The following is a 19,085-nucleotide window of genomic DNA, read 5'->3' as shown; positions in this document are numbered from 1 at the left end:
AGTTATAACATCAATCAACCCATAAGACTAGAAAAGAAAATCTGCACTCAAGTAGTCTGGTGAAAACCATGTTACAATACTCTATATTTAGTTCACTACAATATTTAAAATGTTAAACTTAACGATTTTATTGATTCAAGTTGTGTACCTTAGGAGGAGTTACCGGGGCATACGCACGCACTGGTATAATACGAACTCCACCTACTGGAGGCTTGAACGGCTGTTAGGCAATAGATTTAAAAAAAAAAACATTCTAAAGCCATTTATATAAATAAGAATTCTCCAGTACATTCATACTTTGCAGAGGAAGTATTTCAGTTGTGAATCTCAATACAAAGGTCTTTAATTTACTTCTCGGCTTAACATTCTTTTTCCTTACAAAATAGAATAAGCAATAACTGTTAGGGATCTTAACAGGAACTAACTGTTCTATTCTACATAAGTTTAAGAGGTTCCCAAGAGACTAGCAACAATTATATAGCTTGTTTTGGTACTAATAAGATATAATACGGTGCAACCCAGGAGGTGCCTTTCTGAAAACACTATAGGATCTGCATTATTGTATTGCTTAATAATATCTTTAAATCTATGTTTTAATACAAATGGAAAGGCAATATCCTCCTTGACTATATATTTAAGGGGTTATGAAGTCTTATCCATATACTGCACTAAAAATAAAAAATTATGATCTGAGAAAGGGCTTATGAAAGTTTGAAAAACTGGGCTCATATCATATTGCCAAAACAACCTTCTTGATATAAATTACAGGTATAGTGTTCACCTAATCAGTTATCTTAGGAGGAAATCCAACTTCACTAAACTCCAACAAACATTGAACACATAAGCAAACGATAATTGTATACAAATTCAAACAAGCAGTGTATGCCACAGCAGATAGTGAAATTATTTTTTACATCTTTTTCAACAACTTTATTCAATCCGTTTCATAGTCCTGTGAAATTTAGAAGGTTTGGGGATATCAATTGTAACACTAATTCAGATTTAGATGAAAAATCTATTAGATAATACTTACAGCAGGTTCAGGGGCAGGAGCTGGGGCAGGAGCTGGGGCAGGTGCTGGTTTTGCCGCGTTAGCGGTCACTGCTCCAGCGGGCGGGACAGCACCGCTACAAATAAGATAAATGTACTTATATAATAAGGTTATTTTTAATATCTTGACATATGACATTAATGTAAATACTGTACACTTAATAAAAGTGCCAGAATCAAGATACTAAGCTTAAAGAAATAAAAAGTCTGGTGCAGCTGGTGGAAGGAGGAAAACTTACGGCTTCACCACGACGGGCTCCATGTTGGGGGCTGGTGGGTTGTGGCGAGCAGCCTGCTTGGCATGGACATCACAGTAAAGCTTCTCATTGATGTTGTAGTAGCCTGGGCAAAGATACAATCAATAACCCTTTCCACTTCGATATACCCTATAAAGTGCACCACCACCACCTCCTCCCCCAACCCACAAATTGTCCATCTATACTAAACTATTCACAATTATGACTATTCCTCCTCTAAATGCCTTCTACATTTTCAATCAAAACTTTGTTTTAAACTTTTGATGAGAAGTATCTTCAAGACATCCTAAAATAATTAAAAAATGAACGGTAATATTTAAATACATTGTACAGTACAGTGTGATGAAGGGGATGTGTTACTGTAAGGTACCCATGAAAATTGAGGTTTTTGACAAGCCACAAACTAAGTGAAGGATGACGAGAAACATCTTTCAGATAACAAACGGAAAACAAGGGATTACACAACACTTACCAACATTTTTTAGTGAGGATCCACAGGTTGAACACTTGAAGCAATCTGCGTGCAGGTTCTTAGTCTTTATACGCACGAACACTCCGCTGAAACACACATCCTACCGTCAAGTTACTGCAGCAGTGCAGAAGTTCAAGACCACAATGCCATCCATATTTATAAGAACTATCTACCTACATCAATCTGGTTTCTATATCTGGATTACTGTCTTTAAATACTTTTCTTATAATAAGCTTTTGTCGAGAAAAAAAAAAACAAGGCAAGATGCTTCATTTTTCTGTCGAGGGACAGAATGAAAGGAAAAAAAAAAACCACATTTTCAGAACACTGTGCAATCTTTGAAAAGGACTATACATGCTATGAATTTTCAAATACACATTAGTAAAATTTTTACCATCATATATTTGTAAATTATACATTTGCATCATACACAAATTTTCATGATCAGCTACTCTTCTCGATAATCTTTTGAAAATTAATCAATGCTAATATAAAATTCTATTAAGGAATAGAGTGGAACTCAAAATAGTAGCCAATTGAATACCTATTCTTCTCAATAACCTTTTGAGAAATAATCAATGCTAATAAAATTATACTAAGGAATAGAGCGATATTAAAAATAGTGGCCAGCTGAATGTGTTAAAATTTCTAATTCATTAATCAGTTTGTATTTAATAACAATTGGCAAGTTTCAGGACTATATCACCATACATCAACCTAAATTCTACAACCAGAACTTTGGTTAACAAAAATTTCCTTTTAGACATTGTAAACAGTATACAGAATACTATATGAATCTTAATGTGAATACCCGTAATTACTTCTAAAAAATAAACGTGTAAAACTTGAAAAAAACTTCTAAGGTAATTTTCTGAGCAAGTGAGTATCATAAAGGAATATTAGGAAGTTCACATTCCATTTACTTAAACATTTTCACAATAAATCCTTATATGCACTGCAGTTTCAAGCCAGAAAAGAAAATCAAGAATAGCAATCAAAATTGTACTTCATGTTTGTAATTTCTGCAAAAATCTTAATTACATATTAACTTTTAATTAAATTCCCATTAAATATTTGTAACATGAAAATGATTTTCTAAGCATAAATCTTTATTTGCCTAAAAGGAAAGTTTGTAAAACTAACTTAATAAAGATCCCAATGAAAATAAAATTAAACCATATAACAATATCCTGTGGTATTAAAGATATCCAGTAAAAGCCCTTAGCATTTTCTATTGAGACCTCTATTGCACTGAGACAGCAAATGCTGTAGCAAGCACGTACTTCACAAGAATACTGTATTGTACATTAACGTAATCAAGATCTCAATATATTCTACTTTAAAGCTTTACCCATAAAAATACCATTGAAATTTTTAAATGTACTTTTAGTATGCAAATAGTTTATTCCAAAAAGTTCCATGCATATCTGTAACATTACCGAATTATGTATAAAGCACCTGTAGTTAGCGAGGCTCTACTTTTTTTTAAGTTTTCAGTCACAGGCAGTAAGAGTACCCATACAATCAACTGTGGAATATTTAGCAGCATTACCAAAATATTCAAAGGCACAGAAACAATTACTAGTACAGCACAGTAGTGAATTTTTCAAATAGGGCAGAAGAGCTTGTGTCACTTCGTATGGGGGAATAGATATTTTTTTTTTTTTTTTTTTTTTTTTGAAGGTCACATCTGGGACCTAAAACAATGCAAAGGTAGTCCATTATGTCACCCCCATACTGAGGAAATTTACAAGATTATGTACTGTATACATCATATAAATGTATTTACAGTACTGTACAGTATACTGTATCGTAATCACATCATCACTGACTTATATTTTGCAAAACAAATTTTTGGAAGTTGGAAAATGCAAAAATGAAAAAAAAATTTGAATTTCAACAAAATTCTGTATACTGTAGTACATGACTTTTATCTACAGTATTTCTTAAAATGTCCATCACAAAGTTGTGCAAAAATTTCCATCCTAGCTTTGGCTGCAGAGGCTTCGTCATACCAAAACGCAGCCAGATTAGCATTGAAATCTTCATTATCTCTGATAAAATGTACAAAAATAATACTAGTAGTATAAAGTATGCCAGGTATGGCAATTATACCCTGAAAGGATGTAATTTATACCCAATCAGATGTTCTGTTAACTTCGAGGCTCCAGGGAATATTAATGATTATGAAGTAACATATAACTTACTAAACTGTATTTCAAAAATTCAATAATTTTCCTAGCAATGAGTTATTAAGTTCTCAGGCGTTTCAAGTTCCTTGTGACACAAACCAGTCTGTTCTAGTGATCTTGGAAACGAGAAAAAGGGGTACATGTACTTCGAAACAAGACAAACAGTTCGACTTTCTTCAAAAAATCCATTGCATTATATAATAAATAAAATGTTGTTGATTACTGCCACCAAGCTTAATAAAGCATTGTTCAATTAATTCCTATCATGCAAATATAATAACTGCATACCTGCTCACATAGGTACTGTATCATATGTTGTAGTGATAATAGGTGCCAAATCCAGCCGAGTTCCAATTTTTGGTTAATATGTTACATTAAGTGAAGAAAAAATAATCAAAAGCAAGGGAAATAGGCTTTTTATAGCAATCCTACGTAGCCATAGCTCAATGTGCTTTAAGACTAACACATCTTGGACCCCAGATGATTAGGTTATCAGATAATGTACTATACTGCAAAATGAAATAATTTTTACTATGCAGAATTTATTTTGTCTATTCAGACTCGATGCTCATATAAGACCCACCCCGGTTCAACTTTGTTTTTCGAAGTCAAGAAAAAAAGTAAAGCAAGTACAAAATTACTTCAGGAACTGAATACACTTACTAATAATGTGAAAAATAAGTCTGTTAGGAAGGAGAGACTATATTTATTGTTGCCCCTCAAAAGTCAAACCTTGTTCTCAACCCTCAGTCATGACTAGTGCATGCAGTATAACAATTTGAGAATTATGTCTAAATAAAATCTAGCCCTCTAAATTGGAATCACCAGACATCCGCAATTGAAATAGATTATACATTTGAGAAACTAGAAGTTAAAGCTTTTATTAAAAAGATTATAACTCTCTACCTGTTCTGCTTCAACATTTGTCACATTATTGCAGCCTCTGAATATGTGCTAATTTAATCAACAAGAGAATTGTTCATTTTGACATTTCCTTTTCCCAAGAAAGATAAATGTTCTGTTATCTCTGGTTCTCCCACAAGTGATGACTATTACCTTCATTGGACATAGAAGCTCCCTCATTGTATTTGTCAATGAAAGAAGCGAAGGGATGGAGAATAGTGCAGCAGATGCTAACCAAGGTCCAGATTATTTATGTTGCAATACACTACTGATCCTTTCTGTCTGTTAGACAAGGCTGTATAGTCTTTCAACATTAGAAAACCACCCTAAATATTGGCATATATTGAGTGATGAGGTTAAATTAAATTTGGATCACAAGCAACTGGCAAGACAACCGAGTACTGCTAACGAAGTTGTAAAGTCTGCAATTTACTGTTCATATTGATACACCAATTGATGTTACCTGCTCATTAACTCTCCCTATGCCCTAACCTCTGTACTATGGTCTTCCTCTGCCTTTTAGTGGTATTACCATACTAAGAGAGTTACTTGGCTGTATTTCTAATTTATTCATTTCATCTCAATTACCTCAGTTTTGTAATCTGCTATTGATATATGTTCATATTTTGTAGGCTACAGTAATTCATAATATTACTCAATTATTTTCTTATGTTTTAGCATTCTCTTTTAAAGAAGTTTCTTATGAAAGTTCATTGCCTTTTAGAGTTGCTCCATAAGAAATAACCTAATTTTAAACAAATATTGCTAATCCCATATTTTACAAGAAAAAATACACCTGACACCCAAACCATCAAAGGTCCAATTAGTTAGCCAAGTGATATTAAAGATACACTAAACAGGATGCGTGCTCCAGTATCCATAAACGACCTACACCAGTACTCACGTAATGGGTCTGTCACACTCTGAACATCTGGTGAGCTGAGACACGCCAGGTACCCCATTAGGTTTCGCTTTAGTCTCTGGGGCTTGTACGCTGCGCGTGCCTGCAGGGCCTGGCCCTCGAGGTACGGGGCTGTCTGTGCCCGAAATAGAGAACCCATTACTACCATAACCTAATATTCCCCTAATCACACCACCTGACTTAACCTCCTGCACTAAAAACAATACTTGACCAACATTTACCCGGCACGCTACCACTCTTCAGTAAAATAGTACAAGTCTCCTTAAGCATTGTTTAGTGCAGGAGTCTAATCAGATTGGTCTATTTTTTTTTTTTTTATTGTACTTACACAATAAGTCTACCACACTCAGAACATAGATTTTCTCCAGGTAGCAGTTCCGTCTTGGGTCTCGCCTGAGAGGGGTAGTCGGGTGATGGAAAACTTTGGGGCGTTGCTGTGAGAGGCAGAGGAGCCACTTCTGAGAAACACAGTCACACACAATAATACAAGGTATGCACGTAACCAACATGCCTAATGCATGGCTACATACATCTAACGTATTTATAGCCAGTATATTTTCAAATGGGATCGAAAATAACATGCAAGGAATAAAATTCAATTGAGAAAACATCATTCCAACAGGCAATGGGATAATTTTTCAGTAAAAGTAAATGCAAAAGTTTTTAAAGAACTAAAACACATGGGTAGGTCATATGTATAAGACATGTGTATGGGAATTTATCAAATTATACATTTAGAGAAATACTTAACAACAATGACATTAAATAAGGCTCTGAAAAAAAGAACTATTAAGAATTCATACACAGTTTTATGTTTTGTCAACTAAAATCTACAATATGCCTAAACATAAGCAAATATCATGCTCTATACTCTATTTATCTAAGGTCTACAAAAGAAAAAGATGACTGCAAACATTAAGCAAGCCATAAATATCTTTAGCTTTAATTCTATAATAAAGCATAAAATTTTTTTATTGACATATATATATATATATATATATATATATATATATATATATATATATATATATATATATATATATATATATATATATATATATATATATATATATATATATATATATATACATATACATATATATATATATATATATATATATATATATATACATATATATATATATATATATATATATATATATATATATATATATATATATACATATATATATATATATATATACATATATATATATATATATATATATATATATATATATATATATATATATATATATATATATATATATATATATATATATATATATATATGTGTATATATATATATATATATATATATATATATATATATATATATATATATATATATATATATATATATATATATACACAAATATATATATATATATATATACAATATATGTATACACATGTATACACATATATTGTATATCTTCAAGATGTGAATACTGTATAAACAGTATAGATTATGCAAATATCATTAGTTATGACAGGAAATGTTATAAGATGATTTAATGTGTTTTTCTTTTACTTTATAATTTATAAACCTAAATCCTATCCTACTTCGCACAGCTTTAAAAACTAGTGTATTACAGTTTTAGATACTTTAAAGAATTCATTGTTAATATACTGCGTACTGTACAATAACATGTACTATTACATGGTAATCATTTTGCAAACATTCAGTGAAAAAAAATTATTTAAGAATTTTAACTGGCATCGAGATTAGATTTATTTAAGCATTTCCAAACTTCTCTGAAAAATAAAAAAAATAGAACTATTTCTTATCCTTGAACTTGATATTCAGAGTGAAGTTTTGAATATGAATCCTCTCATCCAACTGAGAAACTCTAAATTCACCACCCCAAAATCTTTACTACAGAATTTAAAAACATTAAAAATATTCTTCGCTGTAGACTTTACTGGTTTATACACTATACCATTAAGTGTAACGATGCATACCATGCTGAAGGCCGCGTGGATAGGGAACTTTAAGGTACATGTATACCCTTTGCATGTCATCTTTTTCTTTTCTTATCTAAGGAAATGAAGGAATTACTGTACTGTACTAAATATACCATCTAGATCCCCACTTGTCTTGGAATGAAATTATATCCTAACCACCATACTTATGCAAGAGTTACTTCAATACAGAATATTAAGATATCCCCTACAATATTACAATCCATTTTATATTCTAGTTATACTGAATCTGAAAACATTGGAAATAAAAATTTTATAGATTATAAACTAACATTTAAACCATAAAATTTACTTAACATAATCATGCGTCCAATAATCAGCAACTGACATTTGCAACGTAATCACTAACTCCTAGAGGCATGTACAACATAAATGAACATTGCAATCAGCCAAAATATGAGTTTCATATAAGCCATGCAAAATAAAATGCCACCAATCAATGCAAACAAATGTGAAAAAACATGCAAATGGAAAGCTTAAAAACATTTAAAAGAAATAAAAAATGCTAAAATACAAATACTGTATATACACTACCATTACTTACGAGCACTAATATTTTCCTCTGATAAGAATTTTTAGGAGTACGCTAACAAAATACTACTCAATGATATCTTAAGCATGGTTCTGTAGCCTTTTCCTAGTAAAATGTACAATATATAATAGATTTCTGAGGAACATATGAATACCAAAACAGTTTTCTTAATAGGAACCAAGTCATACTATCCTAAATAACCAGACAATTATCAATATATTACAAACTACAGTAGAAAGCTACTGTAAAACTCCTTCCCCGAAAGTAACTGTGATCAAGTTCTATTGAACCATTGTAATTACTGTATACAATGTTAATGGGCAACAGTAGTACTTATTTACAGTAAAGTATATGGAAATTTCCTCTCTTTAGTCCTCTGACAGCTATAGCAGACTTTCGTACTGACTTTTTCCATTTACCTCAATCATGCTATATGGCACTTTAATATTTTCCTATTTTGCTGCCTTTCACAAATGATCTGTCTAGGCTATTATTTTTATTAGAAATGCAATTGTAGTCTCTTCTATCAAAACTCTTAGTCCTTAATCACTTAAAATTTATATAACAATCATTCTCTCAGTAATCACTTTTTTCCTGGTTGTAGAACTCTGTCCATACATAGACTTTTTCTTCCGAAATATTCCCTTGCCATGTGGTTTGTATTCCTACATAGTTAAAGATCTGAGAACAAGTAATTAATAATACACACTTAAAATTTCCCGTTGGAAACCTACACAGATTTAACAAGCATAAATGAATAAGTTATTGCTCTTCAGCTTCTAATTTAAATGACCTGTTCCTTTTGCTTCATTATTAAAGAAAAGTTACGCCAGCACTCACAAAAATAACCGACTGAAATCATCCTTGAATCATAAAGAATTTTCTCTCTGATATTGGTCAATATCATTTCAGATCTTTTATAAGTCTTTTCCCGTTGCACTTCACATTTCGAAGTTAGACTGTATGTGCTTCCCTTCCTAAAGCTTGGAAATGCAGTAGATTAAATCAACAACTATCATTGCCTTTCTCTGATCCCCTTTCACTCAATTGCAATTTCAATTAAATTAAGGCAAATCCTCCTAAGCTTATAAATACCCTCCCCCCCCCCCCCACACACACATTTGCTCTATTCAAATTTTAATCAATGGTTTTCAATGTTTACCAGTTTCTCTATTTTGGTAACCTTTAAGGATGTTGACCATTTTTCTTTCCTTTATATTCTTTTCTTCAATAGTTAGAAGATAGCTTACTTTGAGATTAATAAGCAGAGCTTCCACCAACAGTGAGCACTGCAAATCAGTGGGTTTTGGAAAAAAATTTCCTATTGAAAATATACCTGTGATGTAATATTGTTTTAATCTATGTCAAATAAGCCAAGGTGGACAAATTAGCTCAAATTTAAAATCTGTTTTGTTCCTCACTTACAATCTGATCTTCATAAAAGGTATCTACTGTACAGTGACATAATCATGGTCTTTAACACAAAGATGATATGTAGATCAGGATCATTTTCAACAACAGAATAAGCTAAAACAATTAATGGGTTTATAATTGACTAATAATCTCTTACTTTTCATTAACTCATTTTATATAAAAAAACATGAAAAAAATAGCTACAGAAATCATGCTTAAAATAAGTCATTTCAAATGGATGCCAACTAGTAGTGACAGTACTCTCCTCCTCTAATTGGAAGAATATAACTTCTAGAAGCTATTATCTAATGTTTTTTACAACTAAATCCCTAGTTTTTTTTTTTTTTTTTTTAAATAGGGCAATACAGTAATTCATGTCTATTACTATGGCCCAGTCTAAATTAGGAAAGGTTTTATCCTTTCTTATTCGGTATTCTCAAAACCTAGACACTTGATAAGTTATTTCTCTACATGCCAAATCCACAATACTGCTACTATATATAATTTACATGAGTCAACAGCCAAGTTTTCTACATCAAAACATCTGGTTTAAAAAAAAAAAAAGGGGGGGGACTTTTCATGAAAAACTTAAATCATCTTCTAAATTATAGAAAATCTGTCCAGATTTTATAGAAAACCACTATAAACAATTTTTAAAAATTACAAAAGGAACTGGCTCTAGAAGGCTTCAAAGTGATAATGATCGGTCTTTTTCAGATAAAATTTCACTAATTGTACCAGTATTATACTGTAATATTAAGACTGGGGCTAAAGACTTCAGTGTAAAGGGGATACATGCACATTTAAAATCCATATAATACAGTATTTCAGTACATAACACATTAATTATAAAGATTCTAATGCAATACTAATACATTGAGCATGTTTAACATCTTATTAAAATACATTATAAAACTTATAAACAGCAATACTAATTGACATCATACTTAATTTAAAAAAAAAAAAATCACCACTTACCTTGCAAGTGAAGATCAGGAATGACGGCTCAATCAGTAATGTTGATAGTCAAGATCTAAACGATTGTGATGGTAATAATATCACATCTAAAATGATCACTCTTAATGTAGTTGAACTGTCTACTGTAAATTATCTTCAGTATTTTTCCCCACTACAAGCTATGTAATTTATTTAAACGAGTGACTGCCCTTATTAACAAAGTACATGAAAATGCAATTAGACCAGATAACCTAGCTTACTCATCCCTCAAAATCTTAGTACAACTTACCTAGAAAAAAATCTGTGATCCCTCCAGCTAATTTCTAAGAATATAAAGATAAAATGTTCCCCCACAAGGTATAATTATTCCCAATAAATCCTAAATTACTGTATTGTTCATACTAGTCTGTACTCCCTTATCCTTTTCCTTAGTCTGCAGGTGGCGAGTTCTATACTGCATCATGGACATGTATGGTGGAAATCCATTCAGCATTTCAGCCCAACTTAACCAAACAGAAAAAAAGCATAAATCCCACAACAAAGTATAACCTGCTTTGGTTATCATGGAGAAGTGCTGAATCAATTTCCAATTCTTGCACAGGACACGAAACCAAAAGCCCAAAACCCAAAAGAAAAAATTAATGAACGTACATATAATCGTAAAATAAAATATATGAAGCAATAGTAATACGATCAAGTAATTAATAGTAAATAGGATGTACTGATATAATGCAAGAAAAAAATTTAACCACAACAGAGCAACTTAAATTAATAAGCTGATACTCATGCACAGATTATTGCACAGTATTGAACTGCATTAAAGAACATGGCTCTAGGGAGTTGTTTTGCAAGTGAATCATTTGCCTAAGTAAATATATAAATTGTTTATTTACAATGTACTGTACTTAACGATTCTGCGCTTTAGAGTAATGAATGTCGTTAATGGAATTTAATGACTTCAGCCATATATGATCAGTATTTATATAAAGCATCTCATGGTCTGTTTAGTGTACCTGCACTTGTGTATAGGACACAAATGGATTAGAAAAATTAGATAGTGTTAGTTAAAAAAAATTTATTTATATACACTACTTACAATATTAAATACTGTACTGTACAGCAATAATTTGGGTCTTTGTATATGAAGAACTGGTATACAGCTCTATATAAAAAGAAAAAATGCAAGGACAAGTTAATTTGAAAACTAAGAAAGTCAGTACTACTCAAATACAGGGGAAAAAGGATATCAAAGTTTTTCAATGTTATTGTACCAAGTAAAAAGAGCAAATATTTGAAATCTTGAAAGGTAGTCCTGCTATTATGTACAGATAAACTAATGTGGGCACTATTTTCTATGTATACAAACACTGTTGTATATATTACTTAACAGCACCAAGTGTGACAATTCTTATTTATTTGGACAAGTAATTAGATTTAGAAATGGTGTTTATAGAAATTTCCTCTATACTAGATACTGTATAAAAAAAATACTCTTCACTGAATAATTAGCAGACCCCTGTAAGTCTAACATAAGCAACCTTTCCCACGGGCGGCAACGTGACAGGCGCAAGCTTGAGCGGACTTTAAATTAAATTTAAAAGGTTCTAAAACTTTGGCTGCAAGTCTCATTTTAATCTAGTACAGTATTGGATTGATTATTCTATTCTCACTTCAAGACTTAAATGTATTTTTATATGACTATCATTATCACATCAATGGCTCATCAAAATCTTTGTTAACCCTTCCTTATCAAGTATGTCAAGACAAGCTGTAGCTCACAGATAAGAAATTTTCTACACAATCTTGTTAATTTCATTATTATGGTAGTTACATATGAGATACCCAATAAGAGCTCTACACTACCCAACTCCCACGCTAAATTAGCATTTAAGCTTTATCAGTCCAGTTGTGTATCCATCATACAGAGAATTACACAATTCTGGTCTCATCAAATTGCACCATCATCCTTTTAATTATACTGTACATTTTCATTTTCATAACTGCTTTTCCCCTCCATAGGGTTAGATGTAAATTAGTTCTGCCTGAATACTACTCTGTTAAGTTTCCTTGCACTGTAGTTTTTCCATGACTTTTTGAACCTTCTCACAAATTTGTTTTGATACTTCCAATCTACTGCTTTTGATTCGTTTTCATATGTTCAAACCATTTTGATCTTTGAAGACTTTCAGCAGCTCACTGCTGAATACATCTTGCTACCACTTCCTCATGGTAATACATTTCCCGCTGTGCTCTAGATGTGAATATTGAACATCACACTTGGTCACACATTTTAAAATTTCTAATTTATTTCTCTGTACATGTTTTCACTGCAGACAGTAGTAAAGTCTTTATGCATCCCCTATCAATCCTATATCTCCTTGATTGAGATATTTCATAGAACCTGTAGTTTAGCCAACACACCCCCTATAAGCCACTTAACAGCCACAGAAATAAGTCCCAAGTAGGTAAAAAAAATTTCCAATCCCAAGACCAGTCCATATTGGAGTATATGGTTCAGTAACTTGCATCATTATCAAGACTTAATTGAGTCTTCTAGTGGCAATGATTTCTGTGACCTGGTGCACTATTAAAAGATGTTTTTTTCAACTATGTCAGATCCCTATCATCAAAGATGTAAATGGATGCCAACTAATCCAAGCACTCTAGCTAGCCAAGTAAAACATGAGTAACATCCTCCAGCAAAGACTTACAAAAGGAAGCATAGGAGACTGCAAAGTAACTCGGGTACTGTATATTAGATGTACGTACACAGAAAATTGACCTTTTCTGTAAACAGGTTGTCTTTTTGGGGCATTATTAGGCACTACTATAGTTTATTTTTCCATGATGGCCCTTTCAATATCTACCTTAATTCAAAGGAAATACACCAGATCTAAATTTAATTACTTAATCACTGGGAACACTAAATAAAAAATTCTAAATTTACTGTTCTATAGCAACTTTTAGTCATTTTCTTATTTAGACCAAGGCTCTAAAATGCATATAGTATATGGGTAAAAAATCTTACCTTCCTAAAACGGATTTCATACAACATTACTGATGGATATTAACGTGAATCCAAATATTATTCGGGAGGATAAGTAATTGTAAATCTATACAGTATTCTAAGAATTCCTGATATTTCTTTACTGCCTATATACGTAATCAAGAATATGTCAATGTATTCCTATTTTCAGGTGCTAATCTAACTTTCCAAAATCAAATGAAGGACAGATTATCAAGATTTTGAGCTATGTACAGGCATATCAGTTATGTCCAATCATCATTATGATGTTAGTTTAAATGTAAGCATTGTGTCAATTGAGATGAATTTGCAGTGCATTAAACTACAATTGTTAAGAAAATTAGTAAAGTAGATTTGGAAACTAGTAACGGTCATATAAGTGTGTATTCATGTGCACGTACAGCTGCATCAAAGTATCCCAGTTTAAAACCAATCACATTTTGCTTTTTTAAATTATTTCAAAATATTTCCTTTCCGTGTCCTGGCAGAACCTACCTATATCCTCGTAGCTCTCCAGTGCTTGCTGAAGCATCTTGAAGGAATGTCCCTGGACAACATTCTTGTCAGGGGATATCAGGGATGTTACCTCACCTTCAGGTTCCGGTAGTGGATTCTTATCCATCTCCTGCACCATTCGTAGAACATCGGACGTCTTGCCGTCGTAGGCCCTTTCATTCTTCATGAAGTTGACACTACACAGGAACACCAGTAGCAGAGGTGAGGTAGTGGTAGTAGACAGGAGGGAGGGGGAGAGAGAGAGAGAGGGAGGTAGGAGTCAGGCAAATCATGCAAATATTATAGCATTATACACTCACTCACACATACATACACACCCAAACAGCATTCCAGGAACAGGTTCAAGAACAGCATTCAAGGCAATTTTGTCCCCTTAGTCAATCCTTATAAAAAAAATCCTGAAAGATTGAAGACACGGCATATAACACAAGAATGTGGGAACATGCAGGCCACCTCAATCGGCACACCACCACCAGGCGACATAGTGACGAAACTCTGGCAAAAAGGCCTGGGAACACGGCAAAAATGCTGGACCAAAAAGTGAAGGTTATTAATACGGTGGTGTGTCACCTGAGTCTCCTCCCTGATTAGGAGGCTGAGGTTCAGGAGCTGGTGATGCCTTGACTGGGGCTGCCGCTGGAGCCTGTGGAGTGGGTGGCATAGGACCTTTCACCCGTTGGAAAGAGGCAACTGGGGGAGGGGGCTGATTTGCCTTGTCAAAGGGAGAAGCCGGAGGTGGTCGAGGCTTTGGAGTGTCTTCCATATCTCCGTGGATAAGCTTGTATGTTGGAGAGTTTACCTGGATTACAGTCTCCCGTTGATATTTCTTGAAGTTAATGCTGTTCCCACACATCCAGGCGATGCCACACAAATACACACAGACAGACACACACATAAGAACCATATGTTCAGATCATAAGAGTTTCTTAATTTTAAAGCGAACAGATTATTGAGAACTATAACTTAAAAAAATTATTTGAAACTATTATCAGCTACTGAAATCAAAAGAATGCCACCTAATAATGCAACATTATGTACTATAACATCTTGGGCAATAAAGTAAGAAAAAGCCATGCTATTTGCAAGTAAATAAAAATAAATGCTTAATCTCCATTTTTGCCTTTACAAATCAGCATCACTACATACATCTACTTTGATTTTACTGTAAATCTGTCACTCATCAATGCTTCAAATAGGAGCTGTAGCTTAATCCTGAAAGAGGAGGGTCACCCTATTATATCATCCCATTTCAATTTTCTCAGTAACAGCAAAATCCTTCCTATGAGAGCAGGAAGTCAACAAACACAAAATAAGTATCCTACCCGAGGCACCCCTTGCCGATCACCTCAGCTTGTGCAGAGAGCGTTTCAGCAATGTTCTCCTCGCTGTACAAGTTGAGAGGCGTGTTGTATTGTGCATTGACAATCTGTTTTCCATTCACCTGAAAAAGTGGACTAGTTCAAAGCAGCTGCCACTCCTATAATGCAATAATAATTTCGTTATTACTGTGGTTACTAACAGGAATGCAGAGTTGGGATTTCTCATATAAGATAATTACAATATTGCAGCAACATCCTACCCATAAACTAAAGAAATAGGTACAGTACCAGTATATACTTCATATCAACTTTACAACAATGCAAAAATTACTCTGCTAAAGGTATTCGATCAACTTACTCCTATCTTTATCAATATGCCTATAAGATATATATATAGAACATGTTTTTATTTCTTGAAAAATACACTACATTTTTATTAAAAAATAAATAAGAAATAATATTTTCTACTTTACAATTTTCTTTTTTTCCTTTTGTAATGAAATACATAATTGCAATATGCCTAATCTAAAGCCAAACAAAAAATAAATAAAATACATCATAAATAAAGAGCCTATAGTACCACTAAAATTATTTTCCAACAAGAGATTATGCTTTGTAAATGATAAAATCACTATGTAGACTACTGATCAAGTATGCTTGTTAACATTAACAACATCTGACTACAAATATGCTGGTTAGCCAAGCTCATGCAAACTTTTTAACCGATGACACCAACATATTGCAAAAATCTTCTACTATTCTACCTCTTGTGATAAGAAAATAAATTAGCTCTATGCAATCAACATTACCTACTAAATATAGGAACTATATTATGAGCAAATAGCTACAGTCTTGTAACAAAAATTATGATGATGAGAAATAGCAAATTAAAAACTAAATCTACAATATTACTACATTAAAACAAGACAAGATACTTATTCAAAGAAATAAAAACAGTCCAAGTACCTCAATCTTTTAAATGACCAATAGAGTATAATTTAAGGTGGCAAAACAAGTTCAGTATTCTCTGACAAGAACCAACTTCATATAGAATACTGTTGTATCCTACAAGCAACGCTCTTATCTTGACAGTAATAGGTATTGGACAGGTACAAAAAAGTGCACGATAAAAAACAGTACTCTTATGCAACTATGATGCTCTTATACAATCTTAAGAATTTCTCAACTATATTCTAATACTGATTTTTTCACACCCAACTAAATTTTAGAAATTCTTGAAATTTCAAGAAATTAAAACTTAAACTAATCTGGACATTCATATATCTTGAAGTTTAACTTATGAAATAAACAGGCACAATTGATTCTAAGCCAGAATAATTTGGAAGTACAGTGCTGCAGTATACAGTAATGAAGTGCGGTACAGTACGTAACAAAAAGACCGAGTTCTCACTTATTAGATAAGCATTGCCTAATCAGAGTTCAAACGTTCCACCTTTTTTTATGAAAAGCTATGTAATTAATTTTTCCCAAGAAATTATATACACATTACTCAATCATTGTATAAAATGTGCCCCATCTTTATCCTCCATTCCAATGATTCTCTTCACACTATTCATTCTAATTTTCATATATCCTGAGAAAGACTCCTTGTAATGCCAGCTCTCAGTCAAAATGTGATAAGTATTAATATTTCACATGAATTAAGCCACAATACTTTACTGTTATTTTAAACTTGTTCAATGTTGATTACAAAATATATACCCATGACTGTTGCCAACATTTCTATTTGTAAAAAAATACATATGCAACCCTCATAAATTTCATTAAATCATTTTTTGTTTACACAAATTCCTCTTCACATTATTCAACATAAAACTCGTCAAATTAACATATTTAACCTACATTTGAGTACTATACTTTGTACATATTTCTAAAATTAATCTCTCAAAAGGACTCAACATTGTTCCTAATTTTTCATTGCTGCCATTCATCACATTTTTCTTTCAGTCGAGTGATATTTGAAACTTATTAAAAAGAATTTCCCTATTAACTGCCAAATGAATTCTAGTCACAGCAACTCATAACTCAAATTTGAGAACCATTACTCTGTATGCCTAGACCTACATAGGATGCTTCATATTCTCATATTCTTCTGGTAACTAGTGTCCCTGAAATAAATAAAAGGTAAGGGAAGAAGAATAGGGCTACAATGATCAAGTCTAAAAGAAACTCTACAACCATTCAAACAAGAGTATATGACCCTTTCTTGAACAGAATAGATTTAAACAGTTTTCAACTATAACATGATTAATTAACATTTTGGTTTAGTTAATTTTCTTTAATAATTCATGTGTAATGTGAAGGCAAGGAATGTAGAGCAACTCAAAAGAAAATTTATTTAAGAAAATTTATTTAAGAAAATTTGAGATATAATAAAGTATAGTACTAGAATTTCACTTCCTGTTAAAATGTACTGTGATATTTAGTTTTAATTTCCAACTCATTCTGCCTGTATCATCATGTTCAAACTTCAAGATGTTTCATACAGTGAATGAATATGGGTATAGTTTAGTGCAGCTACCAGCAACCAGACTTATATATAATGGATAGGCAAGTCATGCACAGTCCTGTGAGAGGCTGAAACAACAGTGGAAAGGTTCAACCTAAGTATGCAAACAAATAAAAGATCCTTCACCTCAGCAAAAGGTACAGGAGCAGAGTTGAAAGCTGCTCCAACTGGAACATTGTTCTGGAAAAAGGGGTCCATAACATTTCAGAAGGGGGCAAGCAGTATAATCTGTCAGGGGCCATCTTTGCAAAGGGAAGTCACAAATTTTACTTTTAGGTAATGTATGGAGATAGGGAATGAAATGAAGCATCAAACTAGAGAAATCTCCTACAGATATGTACAGAATGTCAAGCCCAGTTTCCACAAGCACAAGTATACCTTATATTGCAAAACTAAAGAGGAAAGCATTTTCAATCAATGAAATAGACTACAGCCGTAGTCAACTAATATGGTGAAGATACGTTGTCTACCCAGCCAGTCATGTTGATCTCATTCCACCATGGTTCTTAAATATCTTCACTGTAATTTTACTTTGAATATTGAAGAATGCTATATGTTTTGCAAGGTCACTACACCAAGAAGTACATTTGAATACCCTTCTTGCAAGACTATCACAGTTGAAAGCAGTCATATATCCACAGGAATACCATTACATAAAATAGGTATTAATTATTCTTTAACAAAAAAAAAAAAATAATCATCAAACATTATCCACATTTTACGGTCAAAATCCCATGGACATATCAAAATGGAATTACAACATTTTTGAAAGTATAACATAAAGCTTCAACTGTCAATATTCACAATTGATATATCAACCAGCAGTTTTATTAATGGAATATCATTTGCTGATATAGCCTTTCCTTTGAGAAGACATCTTTCTTTAAAAAAAAAATATTTTATAAGCATCAGAGAGGTCTTGACATAGTCAAATAATTTTGCCCATACAAATCACATGGGTTGTGTCAGAGAAACTTCCAAAATCATTAACTATAAAGCTATACAGTGAAA

The 19,085-nt window shown here is 32.4% G+C and overlaps 1 protein-coding gene across 26 annotated transcripts in view; it reads right to left on the bottom strand.

Annotated features, from left to right (window-relative positions):
- The window catches only part of Zasp52 (Z band alternatively spliced PDZ-motif protein 52), a 128,979-nt gene that overhangs the window by 24,970 nt on the left and 84,924 nt on the right, over nt 1-19,085 (bottom strand). For 8 of the 26 annotated variants that reach the window (XM_068355322.1, XM_068355341.1, XM_068355340.1 and 5 more), the window contains 7 exons: nt 18,201-18,254; nt 15,548-15,666; nt 14,796-15,064; nt 5,779-5,911; nt 1,780-1,865; nt 1,290-1,392; nt 1,034-1,127 (listed from right to left, as the gene is read on the bottom strand). In XM_068355322.1, the coding sequence (XP_068211423.1) occupies nt 1,034-1,127; nt 1,290-1,392; nt 1,780-1,865; nt 5,779-5,911; nt 14,796-15,064; nt 15,548-15,666; nt 18,201-18,254 (858 nt within the window). Of the gene's footprint in view, nt 1-148; nt 221-1,033; nt 1,128-1,289; nt 1,393-1,779; nt 1,866-5,778; nt 5,912-6,124; nt 6,255-14,204; nt 14,402-14,795; nt 15,065-15,547; nt 15,667-18,200; nt 18,255-19,085 lie in introns of all 26 variants that reach the window. The other 18 variants (XM_068355329.1, XM_068355338.1, XM_068355324.1 and 15 more) reach the window with 16 other exon arrangements.

This window comes from Palaemon carinicauda, chromosome 31 (genome assembly GCF_036898095.1).
Source record: "Palaemon carinicauda isolate YSFRI2023 chromosome 31, ASM3689809v2, whole genome shotgun sequence".
NCBI classification, from domain to species: domain Eukaryota; kingdom Metazoa; phylum Arthropoda; class Malacostraca; order Decapoda; family Palaemonidae; genus Palaemon; species Palaemon carinicauda.
This window is presented reverse-complemented; position numbering and strand designations above follow the sequence as displayed.